Source organism: Zonotrichia leucophrys, chromosome 10 (assembly GCF_028769735.1).
Source record: "Zonotrichia leucophrys gambelii isolate GWCS_2022_RI chromosome 10, RI_Zleu_2.0, whole genome shotgun sequence".
Classification (NCBI taxonomy): domain Eukaryota; kingdom Metazoa; phylum Chordata; class Aves; order Passeriformes; family Passerellidae; genus Zonotrichia; species Zonotrichia leucophrys.
The window spans coordinates 17440646-17463776 of record NC_088180.1 but is presented as its reverse complement, the minus strand read 5'-3'; the positions used below and the strand labels follow the sequence as shown (position 1 = coordinate 17463776).

General features: G+C 46.2%; 2 protein-coding genes across 4 annotated transcripts in view; both read right to left on the bottom strand.

Annotated features, from left to right (window-relative positions):
• The window catches only part of LRRK1 (leucine rich repeat kinase 1), a 72336-nt gene extending 56939 nt beyond the window's left edge, over positions 1-15397 (bottom strand). Inside the window, exons 1-2 of one of the 3 annotated variants that reach the window (XM_064722224.1) lie at positions 15246-15397; positions 12188-12401 (exon numbers count right to left, since the gene is read on the bottom strand). In XM_064722224.1, the coding sequence (XP_064578294.1) occupies positions 12188-12254 (67 nt within the window). In that variant the 5' untranslated portion in view covers positions 12255-12401; positions 15246-15397. Of the gene's footprint in view, positions 1-1030; positions 1076-11230; positions 11520-12187; positions 12402-15245 lie in introns of those variants that run through there. The other 2 variants (XM_064722225.1, XM_064722226.1) reach the window with 2 other exon arrangements.
• Positions 15398-17265: 1868 nt separating this feature from the next.
• Positions 17266-23131, bottom strand: part of ALDH1A3 (aldehyde dehydrogenase 1 family member A3) — a 33303-nt gene continuing 27437 nt past the window's right edge. Inside the window, exons 11-13 of the mRNA XM_064722301.1 lie at positions 22419-22576; positions 21074-21148; positions 17266-19719 (exon numbers count right to left, since the gene is read on the bottom strand). Coding sequence (XP_064578371.1) covers positions 19647-19719; positions 21074-21148; positions 22419-22576 — 306 coding nt within the window. The 3' untranslated portion in view covers positions 17266-19646. The remainder of the gene's footprint in view (positions 19720-21073; positions 21149-22418; positions 22577-23131) is intronic.

Below are 23131 nucleotides of genomic sequence, written 5' to 3'. Positions count from 1 at the left end.
CTGTGCTGGCACAGGCTCCTCTGAGAGCACTGCCCCAAAGCAGCACCAAAAACAGATAAATGAAGCCTATTTGAACTGAGAAACCTCTGGGTTTTTTTCTCTCACACCTTTGAACATCTATGAAAATAAAGCCATGGAGTTTACTCTTTAATATGCAGCCTCTGCATCATATTTGTTTAACCTCTCTATAAATCCACAGCTTCTTTTCTTCTCTTGTTTTCTACTAAAAAAGCTGCAAGCAAACCCAGGGCTGTTTGTGGGGGGAATGCATCTGCTGACACTAAAAATGCATCCATCATCTATTCCTCACAACACTTAACAGCTTGAACAAAAACTACTAACTCTGGAATTATTTCTCTCTTGATTTCAATGATTTATGCTTTGGAAATACCTTTTAAGTGTGGCTTTGCCGTAACAGCCCTGTATAAAAGCTAAGGGCAAGACTAATTTTCTTTTACAAAATATCCCAATGAAACCAGAGGTTATCAATAAAAAAGCAATGTTATTTTATTGCCATTAAAAGGGCACAAGGTATCACTTTTAAAGTGCACAGACTGCTGGCCCGGCTCAGAGAAACAAAATAAAAATAAGCCTTTTTAGTAATAAAGAGTACCATGAGAATTTTAGGGTCATGTGTAGTTAGACCCTGTCACAGGCCTTATTATAACAGCAGGTGGAAAAAAACCCTCTAAAATTCCTAAATTGACAGAATGCCATCAGTAAAAGGGGAGGGTTTGCAGGTCAGTGCTGTGAATCAGCAAAGAGCTGCATAACAAAGCAGCACAATGCACAGATGATTATTTCTTTATAGCCCAAATCACTGCATCTCTGACACATAAACTGACAAGAGTTTGTAAATGCCACATTAGGCCCCTCCATAACCAGCAGATCTTTGGCAACGAGGTAGGATATTTTTATTTAGCAGACCAAGATATAAATGAGATGCTTTAACCCAGGATAAGCCAGGATAAGCTAACCTCCTCCAAAAGCAGAATTACAACAATAATACAACTTGAAAACTGCTACTGACCTTGTCATAATGTGTGCAGGTATTTCCAGAGCCGGGAGCAAATCAAGCTGATGCTTTAACAGAGCATCCCCCCAGCGATGCCCAACTCAGCTGTCAATTCCTGGGACTGATAACCACCCACCTCTGCTCCAGCCCCAGCAGCTCCTGCAGTGGCCACTGGATGGAATGGCTGGCTGGCTGCTCCTTTGTCTGAATTAACCACCACAGTTTAGCCCTGACAGATATTTTCATCTCCCTGTCCCATTACAGCGAAATCCAAGCCTCTGGTGCAGAGGATGTGGGGATGGGGGTGGGCAGGGAGGCTGAGCTCACACATTAATTCCTCAACAGCACCAGATGGCTGCAGCTCACCCTCCACAGCCTAATCTTTTGCCATTTTGACTTCTGAGTGCTGCCACTGCACAGCTGAAAAACGGGACAGGGATGAGGGTGAAGATGTGCAGAATATTTAAAGCCAGCACCTCCAAACATTCCAAAACTCACCAGTGTCACCGAATGTTTTTCAATACTACACCAAAAAAGCTCTGCCCAGCTGGTTTGCAAAATTAATGGAAAGCCATGTTATTTCTGAGTCTCTGCAACAGATTCACGGATCCTGTGCTGCTCTGGAAAACTTCAGGCTAACAAACTGAGCAGCAGCCAACAGGAAGGCCCCAGTGATTTCAGAGGATGATGGATCTGCCCTACATTGTATTTTCCTATTAGATGAGTAAGAAAAATTTTTCAGTCCTCTGGAAATTTTTGAGATACTGAAAAATCCCATCCCAAACAAGGAAGAAAACCCTGGGCTCTTCAATAAAAAATAAAGAAATAAATTTTTCAGTCAGCCCTAGTGGGTAAAAATGTTTTATGAAGCAAAGGTATGGTTTTAGGTTCCTTCTCTAATTAGCTGACACTTCAAGGTTTCATTTTTTAAAAAAATAGTTAAAAGATTATGTTCATTCATTTTTTGGAAGATAAAGCCACAGACCAAGGTGCCCCCCCACCTGCCCACATTGCCAGAAGCTGCCTCAAAACCATCCTGCAGCAAGAAGCCAGTGATCTGCTTTGCCTTTTCTCAGATTTAGGTGAAATATATGTGGCTCAACCAATTGTGTTTTAAAATATTCCTGTCAGGATTCAGAAATGGCCAGAACTACCAATAAATCCCCCTGTGAGAAGACACTGAGAACAAGGTGGTTTATCTGGGAAGCTCCAAATCCCCACTAGAGAGCCTGTGCCAGAACTGGGTCATGGCCCCTCTGACCCTAATTAATATTTCCCACAACAAAGGGGATGTGCCAGCTTCTCAGGACAGTGGGAGCCCTCCACACACTTTTTCTGCCTATTTCCTGTGGTTCCATTTCCCCCAAACATCCATTATTTCAGCTAATTAAAGGAGTGGCTCTGCACTAAGCTCTGCACTGAGCTGTGCCTGCCAAAGGCACTGGAAAAGATGATGTGCTGAGCACAAAAGCCACCCACATCTACAACAGAGCCCACAATCAATGCTCACTGCCCCAAAAGGAGGCTTTAAACCCCAAAAGAAACCAGATATGAAACACAGAGGAGTGCTTCAAAGGCAAAAATCCAGTGCTGAAGGGATCTTTTTCACTATTACTGCAGCTTGTGGAAGTATTTTGAAGCTGTTTACATGCCAGCACCACACACATGGTGCTGATCTGCACTGAACATTTTCCAGCAAGCACCCAGGGCACGCTGACAATTTTAGGTACAGTTGTGTAAAGTGAACAATTATCACCAGAATCATTGGAAATTTTCTATTTATAACACTTTTAACCTGCAAGGAAAAAAAGCATTTGCTAGTGCAGCTTTGAAAGGAAAATATGAAGTCCCGGGTGGAAAAGGCTCTGGACTGCTGCCTTTTCTCTGGGCTCCAGGACAGAGTTATGAGAAACAGACGCCTCCAAAGGCTTCAGCTCCACACTTACACAATCATTTCTTCATCATCCAGGATAATGAGGGAAGGGGGAACAGAAAAGCCTCAAATCCTGCTAACAGCAGCATCTGGGCAGTGCCAGCAGTGCCAGATCTGGGCAGGCTCCTGCATTTGTGTGTGCACCTCCCAAATTCCTGGGACTCTGGGGATTGTTTGTGTTGTCCAAGAAGGTAAAATGGAACTGAGCTGGTTATTCTTTGCTGAAGGACAAAAGAGGCTGCACAAAGGCATTGCAAGGCAATGGGGTCAGAGAGAGCACAATATGGAATATGAGCATCAGAACAAACCCTCGTGGCACTGTGCAAACCAGGCTGGAAAGTGGAAAATAGATCCAGGGCCACTCATGATACCTGCAGCTATCCATGGAAAAGGAACAAGGGGTTGGGACATGCCTCTCCTCAGCAAGAGCACAGGATGCTCCCCACTGGTTGGTTGTGCAGAGCAGTTCCACTTCCACTGCTCTGGGCTGTACCTGCTGGGAGAGGAGCAGGATTCCCTCACACAGGGCAAAACCTGCTCTCACAGAGGGTGGGAATACCCCCAGCCCTCCAGCAGTGCCCTCTTTGGGGTGCAAAGGACCAGCAAAGCCCAAAGAGAACAGTGATGCTGTCACTGCCACCCCAAAGAGAAGCTTTGAGAGCTCCAAATGGCCAGAGAGTTGCTGTATTGAAAATACGAATGACTCAGCTCTGGAGTGAAAGTTTCTATTTTTGTCTTTTGGCCTCAGTGATTTGGTTCCCATCCTACAGCTTGAATCATTCAGAAATGTGCTTCTGCAGGCAAGGCCAGCTATGCCACTCTTGCTTTCCAAATTTTAAATTGGAAGATATACATTAAGCATGCAGGAGCACGACAACACTTTTGGATTTTCTTTGTGCTCGTTTCCAGGCATGGCTGGAAATGGAGGATTGTTAAATGGTGAAAGGTGTCTCCAGTGAGACCATTCCTGTCCAACTGAATCAAATATTACAGCCATGAAACCAAACCAAGATTTTACTTCATCTGAAACTTCACAAAATAAAATTTCATGGCTAACTTTCTTCTGATCTCTTCCCTAACATTCAAGCTTTCATCAGAAGGGAAAAAAATCTCACACACCAACGTTTTCTCTCTTTCAATTTGCTCAAAATTCTTCTTCTAAAAAAATTAAAACATTAATTATTTACTTTGGGGAAGCACCACCTCATGGCCAGCCCACTTCTGCTGCTTGGACACATATTTAAAACTTGCTTTAGAAGAAGCAAATGCTTTTAGCCCCAGCTGTGAGAGGAAAATGGGCCCAAGGTCTCTGCTCAGGTCTCTTCTGAGCATAAATCTTCTACCAGCTCCATCAAAGACACATCCAGAGGTCCCACACCTTCTCTGAGTTGGGAAAAGCAGCTCCTAAGCTTGTGTTTCACTTTAATAACACATGTAAACACCTTCCTCAATGGAAAATCCATTTACAGCACTGCAACCCCACTGCTGGTCAAAACTAAGAGCACAAAAGCAGCCAAAATCTGTCTCTCCAGAAAGACAGAAGGTGTAGGAGTGTGACACCAGGACACTGACCCACACACTCCTTTCAGCTCTTGGTCTAAAGTTTGAAGAATGAAAGAATATTTTTATTAAAAGACTGATATGTTCAGGAGACACATATAAAGGAAGAAGCCTTTCAAGAGATTTGAGGGGGCAAACATCCCACGCAGCAAAATCCAAGCTTAGCACATGTTAGACACAGTTCAATGAGCTTCTTCACTGTGCCTGCTTGACTAATAAAATACTCCTTGCTACCCTCACTTCTCATTTATCACTAAGACAACCACTCTGGATCAGTTTAAAGTGTTGCATGCAGAGAAAAAGAAAATGCAATCAAGATATTGGATATGGTTGGCATGAGGAGCCTTGAAGGGACAATTTGGCAACAGCAGAGCCAAGGGAAGTGCAGAGGTGGGAACGGCTCCAGGAGAAAAGGGATGGATGGGTTAGTCTGGAGAAGAAAACAAAAAAAATCTAAATAAAACAGTGAAGGAAATGGGGCTTCACTCCAGCTCCTACTGAACTCAGTGTGAGCACTTCCCACTTCTGACAGTTCTCCCAAGGAGCCGGGGAAGATCCTGGTTTCCAGCACAGGCCCACAGGGAGGATCACCCGGACAGCTGTGGCTGCAGCAGAACAGAAACCTGATGGAAAATCTTCTGCTGTTGGCCCAGACAGCTCCAAAGCTTCAACGGGGCTACCAAAAAAACCCATAAAGCGTTCCCCTACTGTGACAAAACCTACAAGAGGCAGAAATGCCTGCTTTGGCAGAGGGGTATTTTGTCCTCCTGGGAATATCAGCACCCATTTCAGTGCAGGGAGGACAAGGACTCTGCCTGGGAGGCTCCTGTGTCCACACGGTGACCCCACTGCAGCTCACAGCATTTCTGGATGTCTGCTGCAAGGCAGAGACAGCAAAATGAGGAAGGGCACAGTTCATCCCCTTCCCACCAACCCTGGACAAGCTCTGATCCATTGCATCCCAGAACCTGGTCCTATCCATGCAAGTGGCTTTGATTTGGCAGCTTTTGTTCACATCCTGCCACTGTGAGAAAGGTCCAAGGTGCAAAACATGGGAGAATTACAACCAGGATTACAAGCTCACTTAAGGAGCCAGGCTTTTTGTTTTTCAGGCTATGTATGAGAGCTGAAAAGGGATCCTGTCCATTAGTGTTGTAAAAAAAAATTAAAATGTTCCTGTTTGATGCAAAAATAAAAGCATTTTCAAAGGCTCTTTGATGTGAAAGACAGAAAGATGTGCAGGCAGATTCTGGAGGAGGTCTTGTCTTCAGCAATTACCAGCACTCGTTTTGAATCCTACTCCCCAGACAGAACTTTTATATGAAGTAGATAATCATGCTGCAGAGTGTATCAGCTCTAAACCTTGTGGCTTTTCAATTAAGCAGCAATAACCTCCAGTCCAAAAACTCCTTAACCAAGGCAGGAATAAAACAAACAACCCCCAAAACCAATTAACTGCAGGTGAAGCAATTCCAAAGACATGCTTGCTTTTAAAGGATTTCATTTTGAGCTCTTCTCGGGTAGCCATGCCAGTTTTCCAAAGCAATATTTTGATCATTAAAACAAGAAGTGATGCAATTTCCACAGTGACCACAAACATACCAAGAATATTTGAGCTAAATTTATCCAGACTTCTTGTTTGAGTCACTGCTTTGGTTGGTTATTTTTCCATGATTTTCAGCTATGCACAGAGAGGAGCTGGGGACAGCCTGGGACTGAGTTTTTTTTTTCCCCAGCAGCATCTGAAATGCCAACCTTTATGCCTGGGAGGCACACACTGACTATCAGAGAGGAAATGAAGCTGCTCCTCCAGCTGCCAGCCCCAGGTCCCAGCTCCTTCCTCCCGCTCTTCCTGTGGCACACTGACCCCTTCCCTCACCCCTGGGTGACTCTCATGGGGTTGTCTTTGCACATGAGAAGTTCCTGAAGCTCACCAGGGATCTGCTGCCCTCTCCAAGTGGAGAGGGAGAGCCAAAGCAGAGAGGATCTGCCCCAGGTTCCCACTGTGCATCCCCATGGCAGACCCCAACACAAACTGCTGACTCCCAGAGTCCCTCTGGCTGCAGAAGGGCTTTGGAAGGGTGAGAGCCTTTCCTAAAACTTAAAGGCTTTTTAACTAGGTCCCCTAAAATTAAAAAACACATGGAGACACTTGTGTTGTGAAAATATCAGCAGCTTACATAAAAGAGCTGCTGCTGTGGTGATACATAATCATGCAAATAAGCAATTGCTGACCCACTAATGAGCACACAGACTCGGATTAAGGGAAGGAATTAAATATCAGCCTGACTTGATGTAAAATCTGAAACAGAACCTATTAAGAGACAGACTCCATGGTTGAGTCACCTTCCCTGGGGGGGTTTAAAAGCTGTGTGGATGTGGCACTTGGGGACATGGTTTAATGGTGGGCTTGGCACTGCTGGGGGAACAGTTGGGCTCAGTGACCTTAAAGGTCTTTTCCAGCCTTAAAAATTCCACGATTCTATGATTTTATAGAGCAGATTGGGAGTTGAATGGTATAAAATCCATCTCTCCCCTCTATCTGCAATGCAAACAGCTCCTCCCAGCTCACTGCCTTCTGCAAGCACAGCCCTGACAGCCCCACTATTGATCAGAGCAGTGAAAAACAAACAAACCACAGACTTAATGCTGGAAGGATCCCTGAAGATCCCATTATGTCAGTGCAAAGAATTTAATGGGTTTTGGATAAGGCCCCCACAGGCCCTGGGGAGGATAAAACCCCATAATTCACAGCATTTTCTTAATGCAAGTATAAAATCACCTGCAACATCTCTGTCAAAACACTACATCAATTACAGCCCTGGTAAAGGCTGAGCTGGTGTGAACACTATCAATTGCTTTTTTCCCACTGAAACAGAGGAGAGCAGTTCCCTGACCCCAGGATCAACCCTCACCTGAAAGCTCCCTCATAAATCACACCTCAGTAAACTTGTAAAGAACTCCCTGTGTACAAGTGCTAAGGGCAAAGGATTTTCTTTGCTAACTTATCACCTTATCTTTGGGTTTTTCCAGGCTTCTTGATAGAGTTGTCATAAGTTACATTTCAATGTAACACACCACAAATGATTTTAACATGAAGATGTAAAAATAAAGCTGTAAAGCAGCAGATAATTCCAGATGCAGCTCAGTTGAAGACCAATGCTTTACTGCTGCCTGTAAATCAAGCTGGCCCTCAGGTCAGACTCCCTGCTCAATTAACTTCCCAAGGTCTTTACTGCACCACAGGCTCTCCCAGCAGCTCTGCCCTCCTTGACACAGCCCTCAAGTTCAAGAGCAGGCTGGCTTTGATGGTTCTTGTCAGGAAAATTGTAAATGCCTCAGCATTCCTTGCCCCTTCCTGACACACACAGGTTGGTTTGCAGGGATGTTGTGACACCCAGCTCTGCACAGGAGGGCAGGTTTAACCACAGGCATGCTCAGCTGCAGACCAGCCTTCTGCAGGAGCCTCGGCCCCTTGTGAAATTGCACCACTTCTGTATGAAGAGTTTATTTAAATATTTAAAAATACAAGCCTATTACTGCTTTACTGGTGTACTTCCTATTCCTGCTGAGCATTTCCTACTTCTCCTTCTGCAGGGCACTCTGCAGTGAGACTGACTCACACACAAAACCTGTTCTATTTTCTGCTTTTTTAGCTCACAGGAACCCTTTCAGTTTGCTGTTTGGACTCGAGTTTACTCACAGCTTAACCAGCAAGAAGAAAACCAGCAAACCTTCCAGGCTGATTTAGTGTGATTATGGAGAACTTCACAACTGACACACTCTGCAGCTCACCAGGGCTCTGTGTGCTCAGCTCACCTCCCAGATCCTCTCCTTGTCCTCACCCCACACTGCCACAAAACACCCAGGGTAATGTTACTGCAGGGTGATGTGTGGATGGAAAAAGCAGGACAGAGGCTGTGAGCACTTTTTCCCTGTTATTCAGCCCCAAGGCCCAGCTGCTGGTCCTGTCCCCACACAGCTGATGGGAAGGTTTTAAGGTTTACATGGTGATTTCATGAGGAACAAACTGGTAACAGTGGTGCTGATTTTCCCTTCCTCCTCTATTCAGCAGGAAAGATTTTTAAACAAAGTTATTCACACTCAGGCAACAACAGTGAGGAAATAACAGAATCAGAGAACAGGCTGAGCTGGAAGGGACCCATCGGGACCAGTAAGTTCCACCTCTGCACATATCCTGCCCTGATGCCAACCAGGAGCAAAGCTGGAGGCACAAAGTGTGTCCCAGGAGGATGAACTGCTCCATTTGCTCTTGGCCAACCTTGAACTGTCACCACCCAAACTGTTGTGAAACTTTCCCTACAAAACTGCACTTGCTCCTGAGCTGCCTGCTCTCTCCCCTTGGCTTTTCCAGTTCAAGCCTTGCTCACACCAGAGCCTTTCCCAGGATGCAGGAAGCAGCAGGAGCAGCTTTCCCTGTGAGTCAGATCCGAGCTGAGCCATGGGTGGGGTTGCAGAGGTCACTGCCATTGTGGGCAGCTTCTTTCTGACAGAACAGAAAGCCCTGTGAGCTGCAGGGTCACCACAGCCCCTGCACAGCTTCAGGGGCCTCTGGTGCACTCCAAATGACAACTCCAGCCACATGTTCTGGTTACTTGTTGGGTCCCTCAGGTAATACTTAGGTCCCTTTTCCAGGCACGCTGTCCATGCCCATCTGAGCTTCCCTGGACAGTGCAAAGTCAAGTTACAACTGATTTGCCCCAAAAGAAGTTGTGAAGGTGCATTTAGTTAATACCTGCAAAGCTACTGTAAAGCTTCAGGCAGCTCTCCTTGGCACTGCTGTCCCTAATTATGTAATGTTAGACACCTTCCACCATAACACCCCTCTTCAGGGCTCATTTCCAGATTTAGCAGGAGAGAAGAGACACCCTCTGGCATGTCTGAAGGATAATCCAATCCCACCTCTGAGACACACACCAGTGGCATAGCAATGCTCTGTGACTTGGAATAAAATTCCCAGTCAGAAGGAGATAAACTTTTTAACAGAAGTATCCTTATGTTTCAAAAGACAATGATTGTTCTCCTACACCTCTGAGGAACTCCTAGAAAACCATGCAAGAATTAAATCCTACCTATGAAGTTTTGTAATGTTCAAAGAAATCAATCAGCCCATAGAAAGGGGGTGAATCTTTATGCTGTTCTATACATTCATAAAGTGATGCCTTTGAGCTTCCATTGTACTTCCTACAAAATTCACATCATGTCACCTCCTCTGGATTATGCAGAGCTCTTTAACCAAGCTTTAAAAAAAACCCCAAACCCTGTAGTTCATGAGAGACTGCAGCCACCCCCATACCCCTGCTCAGTTTCTTCTAATTAGGACAAGAAGAACAAATCCAGGAGAGGGGAAGCAGGGTTTGAGGAAGCAAGGGAGATGCTGAGAGCACCCACGAGGGAGCCTCAACCTGTGCCCTGGTGACAAATCCCCACCGAGGGCTCGGTCAGCATCCCTGGAGGGAAGAGAGGGTCCAGGTCTGACACACAACCCAGACATTCCTGGGGAAAGCTGGCATCCTGCTGGGACACAGGGAAATCACTGGAAATCAGAGGAACAGCAGAGGAGACACCTGAGCAAGGTGAGCCCCTGCACTCTGTGTCACATTTTCTAACAAGGATGCTGTGAGTGTGATTTCTCCACATACTACTGGCCAGGGCTTTATAGCTGCCAGGGAAAAAACCTAAAAAATCCTAAAGCTTCAGACAATGAAGGTGCACAAGGAGCTGCTGGAAGGTGCCCTGCTGATCCAGCTGACCCACCTGGAGCCCCCAGCAGCACCGTGCTCTGGTTAAACCCCCACAGCCACAAGCCAGTCCCTCCCGCCCAAAAAAGAAAAAGACTCCAAGCTCTGAGCACTAATGAGATGTCGGCATGAAAGAAAGGATCCGGAATCTCACTCCCCTTCCCAGCAGCTCCCGCTGAATGGGAGCAGGAGGCTGCATCCACATTGTTCCTCAGGGCACAAACAATGGGCTGGCATGTGGAGGCTGAGTGAGTCACCGTGCTCCTGCTTCAGCCCTGTAATGGGATCCCAGCCAGAACAAGGACCAGTAACTTAGGGAGTGGACCAGTTAGCTAATGACAGTCATTCTTGGCAGGACCCAAACATTGAGTTTAAGCATGTACAATACCCTTATAAAGAGCAAATCCACCAAGGCAGTACTGGTGCCTTGTACAGGGATCTTAAGCTTTACAAGGATCCCTTTCCCAGTTTTCCAGCACTGTAGACTATTTTAATACAACCCAGATTTATCCATATAGAATAGTCTACCACTGAGATTTGCATGCTTCCAGCTAACCAGTTTAACTGAATATAATTACATAACAGCAATGTGTAATAAAGTTCTCAGGAAAAAAACCTGAACTCAAAACGTAGAAAATATAACTATTCCACTTTCCACTTCATTATTCACTCCTACAATAATTTATTTACTGTATCTTTAAACAGAGAGAAAACTTGTCAGAGCACTACTGCAGAACAAAAATTTAGCAATTCTGAACAGTTGCAAACCGTTAGCACAGATTAAAATTCTTCTCATGGTTTATAGCTTAGTATTCAAGTGGAGATAATTTCTTCCAGAGAGAAACCCAGAAGACAGAATTTAAGAATTTTAAGAATATTCAATAACCAAGCGTTACAGAAAGGTACAATGCTAATCACCAAAAGCAAACAGGAAAATCACAGAACAGGCAGAATACGTACGGAGAAAGGAAAGAGTTCCCAGAGCTCCCTGTGACGCTGCTGAGGAACGTCTTCAGACAAGACAAGGAGGCCTCTGAATAAACTATCAGGTTTTGCTTCATAGTTGCTGATAAAATCCAAAATAAGGCTGCAAAAACATTAGCTTCTGCTGGAGCCTGCTTACTCACTACAAAGCGTCAAACACACCTTCTTCCCACACTTGGAGCGCAGATGCTGCCTCCTAATGAAGCACTTGCTGCAAGGGGGGAACACCGTTACACAAGAACAGGAGGCTATTTCTTGCTGCAGAAACATAACTGGGGTTTGACTCAGAGAAAGGCAGCAGTGCCTGGGAGATGAGGGTTGCAGTGAGAGAAACCATCCAAAAATAATTTGCCTGCTCAGGGAAAAAAAAAATAAAAAAATTCACAGGAAGCAACCTGAAGCATATGTCCCTTCTAAAAGGGGAATTACTTTATTACATAAACACAAACCTTCTAATCTAGCCCAACATAAAATCACTGCAAGCCATCGAATCGAGCTGAGGGTAAAACTAGAGCAGGTTAATATCTGTTCAGGCTGAGAAGAGATGCTCTGATTTTAGCAGCTTTCATATCCTGAATACCCACTGCATCAGTGACTGGGAACATATTTGCATCCACACACTGAAAAAGCACAGATCTTGTAAAACATATTTAGGAGCTGGTGAGACATGATACATATATTGACTAATTCCCCAGGCCTTTGGAGAACATCCCTCCTCAGGAAAGGGATGCTAGTCTTTCCACCTCCATAGTTAAACATCACCTTCCCTGGAAGTAAAATTCCTTGTTCTAGACTGTAGATTTTCAAAGATCAGGGCTCAAGAAACTTTCACATTTTTGAACTCCATCAAAGCCCAGTGGCAGGTGGCTACTGAGCTCTCTTAGAACCTTTTGTTCCCAATGTGACAGAAAAGAAACAAATCCTGCTATTTACCATTTTGTGGCTCCATGGTGCTCTCCCTGCAAACAGCGGATTCCTCCGTTCCCACACACCAGTACATTCTGGGTGGCAGTTGTGGAGGCCCCACACACCAACTTTCCACAGCACTTCAGACTGAGCAGGGTTGTCAAGGCTGGATGATCCCCATCAGGTGAATGCAGGAGCAGAGGCTGCTAGTGAGCACCATCCTCAATAAACATCATTTATTCTGTTTAAAAATAAACAACAAAACAAATTAATCATTCCACTGTAGAAATGGTGACACGTTCATTCCTCTCCACTATCAGCACAGTTGTCCAAATGTCACACTGCAGAAATACACTTATCATCCTATAAATACAATTATTTTCATATTAGCTTCATTAAGAGCACAACATGAATTAACAGAGGGGACTACTACTACTAATTTCTGTGCTACAGAAAGATAATGTTCCTAATTTTTCACCACCAAAGCTGCTCAGTCTTTGGGCAGAGGACAAGGGGGTGGGCATGGGTCACAGCTGTAGTTTCAGATTCTCCACAAGCTGGTGTAAAGGCAGACCATTGAAACCCTGCAGTGCAGCTGGAAAAATCCTAAATGCAACCTCAAAACCTCTCCCATCCACAAAGACAACCACAGCTCTTGTAAGACTGTGAGAAAATGAAAAACACCGATGTGGTTACTGAGATAATCCTCTGTAGAAAGGAGAAGAGGGCAAAGAAAACCCAGCAGCTCCTGTGCCCTCTGCCCAGCCCTTTCTGAGAACTCTCCCACCCTGGAAGCACCAGGCTTCTTCACTCAGGGAGGCAAATCAGGCCCTCAGGAGCTATTAAAGGTTGTCTGCTTGTGAACTGCCTGGTATAACAGGCAGCAGAAAATTGCACAGCTCAGTCTCCTGAGGCATTTCCAGCTCCTTCCCTTTCCACAGCTGCACAGCCCCCCCTTAACCTCTCTGTACAGAGCCTCAAGCTCCTGGAGGATTTGCAGTGTTTGCCCAAGCAGCATCAGAGCTCCTTCATTTGCTGCTTTCAGTTTCAGTCAGTGAACGCCTCTCAGATGGGACATGATGCACCTCAACTGACTCTTACTGGTTCACTCGTGTCTGGTGTGTGATGATGAAGTTCTGATTTGAGGCTGTCGCTCAGCAAAGCTCATCACCCACCTCCCACTGCAGCCAGCAAGGCCTGAGACCTTCCCTGACTCCCCTCAGCAGAGCTGGCTTCCTGGACTGGGATCAAAGGCCAAGGGGAATTTAAAAATATGCTGATCCATCACCCCTGTCCAGGGAGCTTTCTGCTCCTCCCTCCTTACACTGGGTTTCAACCACCAGCCAACAACACTAAAAATCACTGCATCCTATTTCAGTTGTTTCTAGGCAAATATTTGAATTTTAGGAGCACTCAGCTTCTGCTGACCCTGACTTTGCAGCAGCAACAAAGACTGGCACCCCTGTGCCTGTCTGGGCTCTGGGTGCTGCAGGAGGCTGAGATGGAGGTGACCCCTAATCCCAGATCCAAGCCCACAAACTGCTGAATTGCTCTGTGTTGGTGGAGGACTGAATTCTGCGCTGGCCCACCACACAACTTCTCTCCTGGCCTCAGTTTCCCCTGCCCACACTGGCAGGAGCAGCTGGGGCCACACATTCCCCCATGCCACGGGTGGGACACGCAGGCAGAGGGGTCAGGGAGGCTCTCACACCTCCCAGAGCTGTCCAGGCTGCTGACTCTGGCAGTGGAGGGGATGTGATGCTTCCAGCAGCCACCTGCCCATTGCCCTCGATGCACTGAGCAGCTCCAGGGAGAGCAAACACTTTCCCTTGCACGCTCTGGCCCACCCGCTCTGCAGCAGACGATGGCTTCTGAGGCACCTCCTTGCCCTGACATGGGGACAAGCCATGTGCACCCACAGCAACTGCACAAGAAACACTCAGTGGGGGTCAGCATGGACCCTTGAGGCTTGAAAACCACTCCACTCCTGATTTTCACCTCTCTACTCAGCCTATTCCCCAGGCTGAAACTTTCCTTGTATAAAGTGAAATGAATAAAATAACTTTTAGGAAAAATAGCAGTGTGGTTCTGGTAATCAGTTCCTTTAATTGCAAGTAACTAAATGCTGTAGTCATGTATATTACTGCCACACAGTGCCCAGGTAAGCATGATTTCCATACTTCAGGACCTTTTTGAATATAATTTAAAAAAAAAACCCTACAGAGTTTTACCTTCAGGAAGGTGCACACAACTGTAACACGTGCAAGCATCATGACTTTATTTGATTAGGGATTTGATTTAGGGAGTCAATGTGCTCTGCAGAATCTCGTTCAGAAGGAGAGGGACCATGCAGAACACACCTGAACAGGTTGAAATGGGATTTACACCCCATTTCACATATTCCCAGTCCTGACAGCTGCTACTGCCCATACCTGAACCATACTCTCCATTTCACCATCCTGCCCAGTCTGACCCTGTGCATAGTGCCTAAAAACAGCCGGGCCCCCAGAAACATCACGGCTTGCCCAAAATCGCTTCCTAATTCATAAAAAAACCCTGCTAAAACTTCAGTGCCTTACCCAAACCACCTGTTGATTCTGACAATCCCACCTGCGGATTGCCATGGGTTTGAGAGGCCTGGAGACAGGAGGGAAGGCGCTGGGGCTCTGTGCGGTGTCGACAGCGAACCTGGGGCGGAGGTGGCGGCCCAGGGACCCGGCCAGCCCAGGGACCCGCATCCCTCGTCCCGGGTGAGCAGCGAGCACCAAGCCATCCCTTCTCACACCCCGGCCGGCCGGGGGGACACCAGGCGCTACACCCCGTTTTTCGGGGGTCTCTCACGCCTTCCCAGCCGCTTTCCAGCCCCCGGGCTGAGGCGTCCCCTCACAGCGAGTCCCGCCGCTCTGCGGCCCCGCCGGGCGGGGCGGCCGCGCTGCGCCCGCAAAGTTCCCTCCGAACTTTCATTTTCTTTAAAAACAAACTCGTTTTCCCCCTCGTTTCCACGTGAACCGCCCCGGCAGCCCCCCACACCGACTGCCCCGGCGGCGGGGCAGGTGCCCGAGAAGCGGCAGCAAAGCCACGGTACCTCCGCGTCCCGGGCCGGCGCTCCCGGTGCCGCCGCCGCCGCCTCCTCCTCCTCCTCGTCCGGCGCCGCCCGCACGCCTCGCTCCGCGGCCCGGGAGGCGGAGGGAGCCCGGCAGCAAAGGCAGCGGGACAGCGGCTCCTCCTCCGGCCCCGGGCCCGCCGGCCAAGGGCGAGTCCCCCGGCACGGCCCCCGGCCTGCCCCGAGGGCAGGGCTGGCCCGCAGAAGGAGGAGGAGGATGGAGCTCCTTGCCCAGACCCGACCCACACGCCCGCCCGCCCCCGGGCAGCCCTCAGGCTCCGAGGGTTTACGTTCTTTAGGAAAAACCGGCGTGGGAGTGGCGGTGGCTGGAGCAGGAGCGCTCCCGCAGCGCTGCCCGTGGTCCCGGCAGGGCCCGGCCTTACCGGGGCACAGATCCCGGCACAGCTGCACTTTGAAAGTTGCTCCTTCCCCGGATCGCGGCGAGTTCGGTCCCCGCTGGAAGAGCGGAGCGAGGTTGCCCCCTCTCTTCGGAAGGAGTCGGATGTTGGTGTGCGCGGCCCTTCCCCACACTGACCCATTCCTCTCCAGCAGCCTCTGACGAGCCAGGGATTGCTCCATTTACCCCACTCGTCAGACCAACTAAGAAAAAACCCCAAACATTTCTGCGTGCCTTTTGCTTTGCTGTTCGTAGCCATTCTGTAAATTAAATTAAACACAGAGGATGTGTTTTACCCTGGTCGGTACCTAGCAATGGGCCACTGCTGGTCACTTGGGGTGGATGTGCATTCACAGAAGGGCTGCAGCAGCCTGAGATTTGCCTGGGGCTCCTTTGGGTGATTGTGGAGACACAGATGGGTGTTCACTGCTGCTCTTCCCTGTGTTCAGGTCCCCATCAACCTGCGTCCAGTTGCAGCCATAGGTAGAGAGCAAGAACGTAGCAATACTGTTGTTTTCTGAATTTTAACACAGCTAAAAACCAGTGTTACCTGTTTTCAGCACCTTTCCACCTCTTACCCAGCGTGCTCCCTTTTATGCCTCACAGCCCAGCTCTTACGCAGACCTTTCTTACACCATTTTTAGCACAATGTTTGAAAACACCGTAAAATAACTATTTTTCCTTTATTATGATAGAGCCTCTAATTTCCTTTGGCAATAATTTACCCACATATTCAAGCTAATTTTTCCCTTTTTTCCCTTCCCATATCTCATCCCACTCTTCCTTAGGTCTCCATTGATTATGTCACTCACAGTAATGCCTTTGTATCTCCAGCCTTCCCTTTTCTGGACTCTGAAAGCTTCTGACTGATGCTGTCAGTGAGTGGAAAATTCAAGGAGTTTGGCTTGGCCTGTGTAGGGAGCCCAAAGGAATTTCTCACACATCAGGTGGGAAGAGAGTTAAAAGACAATGGAATGTTCTTGCTCTGTATCTACACTGCAGATGAGAGAAATGAAACTGGGCTGGGAACACATTCAGCAGAGCCACTCTGGTGGTGGATGTGTCCCAAGGGCTTTAGGGAGCAGCCAGAGCAAGGCAGGAAGCCCCATCTGGCTGCAGGAGCCACAGTGTCTTTAAACACTTCATTTTGAGGCTCACCTCAGCAGGAAGAGAGGATCCATCCAGCTTTGTGCTTGCCCCAGCCAGCTGCAGCTCTGCTCTCCTCCCTCTGCTGATGGGAAATGGCACAACTCAAGCTTTTATGTGCACAGCACTGACCACACTTAGCACTTTGCTCTTAAAATTACAAAAATTAATCCAAAAACTGGAAAAAATTTAATTAATTAATCCAAATTGCAAAAATTAATCCAAGTGCAGATTCCCTCACAGTGCCCCAGCGAGATACTAAATCCTCAGATACACCTGTTTCACAAAGTTAAACATTTATTAGGAACAAGAACTATTACAAAAAAGATATCCATAGTCTAAATATATACATGAGGTTTAAACATAACATTTTCATGTACCTTTAGCTATAAAAATACATTAGATTAACTGTATCCTAATTTATAAATATAGTTCTTTTCTTTTAAAAAAAAACAACTAGTATTCATATGAAAGCCTTACTGTGCAATGGAGGAATATATATACCCTCTAAGGGGTTATTTTAAAGTTAGTGTCTAGTGTTATATAACTTACAAAATTCAGTGTGTAGAGTCAAACCCTGATTTATACAATAAGAGATACATTGACTTTTAAAAAACTTGATAAGGGGGAAAAAAGTGAAATATATATCATACATATAAAGCCAGAAGAGTAGGGTTTTAAGAATTTCAGATTATTTCAGTTTCCACCACTGTTTATCAAAAATACAGAGACACATCAAGATAAACAGCCTTTTACTGTTTGCCTCACCTCTCTGCAGCCCAAGGAAACCCTCAGGTGGGCAAGAGTAAAATGTTTGTCTGAGAAGATGTTTGCACTCCTATGTGTCTTACAAAAATAGAAATTATTTACAATGATCCCATTTGGTCTTTCATGGGGAAGGGAGGACATTTTCATCACTGGATGGGGAGATTTACCTGCCTCACACCCCGTGGGAGCACAGGCTCCTGGTTATCCTGTGGGAGGTATGTCACATCACAACTGAAGTGATGTTGAAGTGCAATTTCAACATTCACCAACTAATAAGGAAGTTTAGGCTCATGCAAACTTTTTTCCTTACTTATCACCACCCACCTTCCTTCCTCCTCCAAAAAAAGCTCCACTCATGCAACAGAATTTGCTGCTGTCTGAGCCTATCTGTGAGCAAAGGAAGGTGCTGGCTAAATCCTGGCTTGCAGCAGAGAAGAGAGGTTAGACCTGCATTTCTGCTTCAAGCTCTGACACCTGGAGCAGCAATCCTTATCAGTGCTCCCTGGGGATCTGCTGATAAGCCATAAGGTGGGTTTGTTCTCAGAGGACAATCCCAGAGGGATCAGCTGAACTTCCTAACAAGCTGTCACCACTAACTCCTGCAGACAAGGCTGTGCCTTTGCCAGGGTTCTCCAGCAGAGTCAGGAGGAGGGAAAGCAGTGAGCCAGGAACTGAAGATAGCCTGTGGCTTGTCATTCATCTCATGGTAATTAATCTCATAATAATGTCTGGGCATGCAAAGGAGTTACTGCAGGAGGTGCTAAGGCATGAGCTGGCTGTGACAGCCACTCCAAGGGACAATCCAAGGCAGTGTTCTCAGTGAAGGATCAGCTACTCTGTGCTGGCCATGGGATGACAGCACTCACAGGGACAATGGCTGTGAAGCTGCTGACAGACTCAAGTCCAGCCACAGCTTATTCCATGGTAACTGGCTTGTACACCCTTCTCTTCAGCACTCAAGGTGTGCTTGGGAGCACCTGCCTTTCCACACTGCACTTCCAGGAATGTATTTTAAGCTACATTCATACAGGATAAAGAAGCAGCGTGAAGAGCTAAGTTTTACTCTCAAAGTAATAGGTCTGGCTCAAAAAGCAAAGAGATGTTCAAAAAGCCTGAAAGTTGCAGAGAAAGAGGGTGCAGGGCAGTTTCCTGCAGCTCTTCTGCTCCCTCCCCCAGATCAGGACTGGTATGGGGTGTTTTCTGTGGGGTATCTACCATGCTACATGCTCAGCATCCAACTCGGTGTCACCACGGTAAGTGCAGTGCAAAATCCTCTTGAGAAAAGTGCTGTAGTGAAGGTTTGAGATACAACTGTGACTCACTGGGAGCCAGAGGGGTCAGCAAGTCAGGAACTTGCATTTGCAGCATGTGTAGTGTGTGCACACCCAAACATCAGGTTCCAAGGACACTTGAAAGTCTGGCTCTGTTGGGTGACATAGTGGCCCCAAAGGAGTCCTCCAGGAAACTCCCACAAATCTCATTCAGGGCTAGAATATCACCAGGATGGAGAATGCACATATCTTTAGAGAAACCATGGTAGCTCTTTCAAAGAGAATTTCCTTACAGATCCTTCCATGAAAGCTTGCACTCCCATTCCAACCTCCAGCTGCAATCTTCACACAAACTCCACCAACTCCAGTCAAGCTGTTCTAACCCTTCCTTACCATTCGAGTCCATCTCTGCCAAGGGAAACCCAAGTGCCTCTGAAGGTTTTTGCCAGTACCTGTGATGGCACCAGCAGTCTCTCTAGCATGCCAGTGATGTCCATGTCCTTCAGGGGTACAGCTGGGAAGCAGATGTCCTGCCAACACTGTGACTGACCAGTTTTGAGTCACAGGGAGCAGGCAGATGTACAGCCAGGGACTTGTGCAGTACAAGTGTGTACTGCCAGTAGGGTCAGTGAATCAGTTTTTGAAGAGCCAGTTGGCAAAACAGAGCCCAGCAGATTCAGTGTTTCTAGAGGAATAAAGACAGGTGTTTGCATGTTCCTTCCCACCCCTCCCCTCCCCCTTGCTCTGAACACGTCCCCCAGGTGTCACATTCAGAGTGTCAGCATTGCAGGCCTCCTGCTCTCATGGACTCTTCTGGGACAGTTTGATGGTGACTGTTTTCACCTCGGTGTATTCTGCCAAAGCATACTCCCCACTGCAAAAGAAAAGAGGGACAAAAGGACAAACAGTTGTTGAATGTTAATGTGTATTTCTCTGAGAGAAGAGAGTTGTACACATGTGCATTTCTGACATCAGGTCATTAAAACCAGATCTGAACAATTTACACCAGCTATCCACTTGTCCCACCACCTCTAATAGCCACCAAGTACATGCACATAAGTACATACAATTACACCCTGTTGTGAGGGAAACACAGAGTGCTTTGGTCACTGTAACCCACAAGATGATGCTTGTGACTCTGCCTGTGCAAACTGAGTGCTGCTGTGAGAAGCCATACAAGAGACAGCCACGTACACGCAGCTATTGGTGCTTAGACAGCAATTAAAGTTATTTTTTCACCAAAAGAAAGCTTCTATCTACCATGTCATCAGGAGGGCACAGTTGCTCCAGAAATGCATATTGATGAGAGAGCCCACCACTGCATTATGTCTTGGTTGTGATAACTGGCTCTGTTCCCAGGCCCTTCCCCTGGGAAACCTCTGACATCCTTTAATTAGCCAGGCAGTCAGGCAAAGCAAACCATAAGGTCTCAATATATAACTATGTCCCATCTGAGGATTAATTTATTTGCTGTGCTTAGCAAATGAGGCACCTGAATGTCTCAGAGCAGCAGATGTACCAGAACAGTTACTGGAAATGGTTTCTGGGATTAAATCTCCTTGTGAAAAAAAGGTGTGTTAGATTCCTCTGAGGAGTCTGCTGAATAGTCTAAGAAAACCTGTCTCCTATACAAGAAGAAAATTAAGATTAAAGACAATGTCTCAGCTCTGTGTGTAACTCATGGAGTGACCTTGGTTTAAAAATTTCAGCTTTAGTAACTATTAGAGCTGAAGCTTCTTGGCAGCCCTGATGTAAAAGGCCAGGCTGGGGAAGAGGGACACAGAGTTCTTGTGTAATTTAGCAGCAAGCTGGGAAGGTGGGATGGAGAATGATTTGGGAGATCATTCCTTCCCACCTGAACAAGGAGCAATGATACAGCAGCCAAGAGAGGCACAGACACCACCATGGAAAGATGGAGCAGGTTTGGGGTGGATACCAGTGTCTCCAGCCATGGTGCCACACTTCTCCCTTCATCTAAAAATCTAACTAGTATGGAAAAATGCTTGCAAGTGGACTTGACTGAACTGGAGCTATTAAAAGCTCATAAAGCAGATGAAGGTGCTCCTAAAGGAATGCTTTACATCCACGCTCTACTGGCTTAGCACCTCCCTGTGGGGCATGCTGCAAGCCTGATTAAACTTTAAAAGCAAATTCAACAGTGTTTTCACAGTCACAAATGTTATTGCATTCACCACCCACACAGAAACAAAATACTGAGCAAAACTTACAGTTCTCTGCCATTGCCTGACATTTTAAAGCCACCAAAAGGAGCCTGAGCATAGAGCGCATTGTAACAGTTGATCCTACAATAAAAACATCAATTTTAGAAAGACAATTCAATACCAAGGAAAAGCAAGATGATGACAACAGCAACAATACAATAAAATCTGAAATCTCTCTGTTTTCTCTGTCATACACTTGAGAAATCAGATTATTGCAATAAAATCTTCTTTTGCTGCAGAAACAGAAAACATCTGAGTAGTTCTCAGTCTGACCTACATCTTGCTTCATATCCTCTAATGGCAAAGACATTCATGCTTGAGCTAGAATTTATGCCATGTTCAGAGTCATGACTAAAATAAATAGTTCAGGCTATTCCCTAATTTATTAAGCACATTCTGAAATGAACATGTTTACTCAGCTCTCTAAACACTCACAATGAGGCCCCAGCATCTCCTTCCAGGTACAGAAAACATTTGGACTGTGTCAGACAATTGTGTCACAGTAAAATAAAAGCACTGGGCCCATTTCTATGGATACTTGGTAGAAAAAGCTGATGCAGACACTTCCCCAGCGTCTCAGTATGATCAAATGACTGAAGGTCATGCAGCACAGGCATGGCTTGTGCTGGAAGTGTGCACCTCCATGTGTGTTCAGCACATGCATCCTTCAAACCCAACATCCCATTTTTATGTAAATATTTGAAGCTGATTCTTCTGGTGCCAACTCTTAAAATTAATCCTCTACATCAGAATCACATACCAGATCAGCTTCCTGTCCTGAGTGGGAAAAAAATCAGGATTCCATCTTTGAAATCATTCTAATATAAAATAAGAAATTTTGTACAAAAAAATAGCTGCTTTTCTTTGTGACAGTGGTGTGTTGCCACCTACTGTCCATACTGGTTTGTGCAGCAAAATCCCATCTGGTGCTGGCAAAAGATCATGAGAATTGCTTTTTGCTGCACACAGGGTTTTGGAAGGCACAATGTCTGCTGGAGCTTACTACAACCCCAACAAAGAAATACCTCGACTGAAGGAAAAAACAGTCCATTTCTCAACATGCTGTCTGGACTCAGCACCTCATTTTGAGGAATGGATGTTGCTTCTGAGCAGAACATCAAGAATTAGGCAGGCTACTAATCCATCTTAGCTGCAGCATTTAGAGAATCACAGATATTCTGAGTTGGGAGGGACCCACAAGGATGACGAGGTTCAACTCTTAAATGAACGGCACATATGGGGATGGAGCCCACAACCTTTATCATCTTACCAACACGACTGCAAGTCCTAAATCCCTCTCCCCTCCCAGGAAACAAAGCCCCAGCCCAGCCTCTGTTCCCAGGCTGCTCACCAGACTGTTCCTGACTGCAGAGCTGAAGCCAGGGTTAAAGCTCTGTCCAGGTTCTTGGTGAACACTGCAGCTGTGAGTCCGTACTCAGTGCTGTTGGCTCTTCTAATCACCTCTTCTATACTCTTGAACTTCATAATTGGCTGAACTGGCCCAAAAATCTGCAGATATCAATTAAACTTTAGTACAGGAAGGCATCTGCTAATCATGGTAGTTTTGAAGTAATCAGAATCAGATGCTCTGTTTGGATAATATATTTAAAATCTCATATTTTAGCCTTCTAGGGATCACTGATGGAGTGTCCTAAAAGCTACTAATTAAACTTCAAAGGAAGCATTGTGATGTGCTGTAGTAGTTAATAGATGCTAAGATCCAACAAGTAATGGATCATCTGTAACAATCAAAATAAGCAGAGTTAGATCTGGACAAGTTACAAATGATTCATCCTTACTCCATTTACAACTCTCCTTTTGAACTCTGAAGCTGAGTGTGCTCAAGTAACAATTAATTTATTTCAAGGACTGCAAGTTTCCTTCCTTGGTTTTAACCCTGATTTTGTCACTGTATGCATTTTATTTGCATGCAGTGCATTAACCACATCTGTGTTCAACCACAAACTTGGCTTCCCAGGTTGCCAGTAGAAGCAACAGCCATACAGAAGGTTTCCCAAATTTTGGGATGGAGTCTCTCATTGGGCACAGTATCAAAGGTGGAGC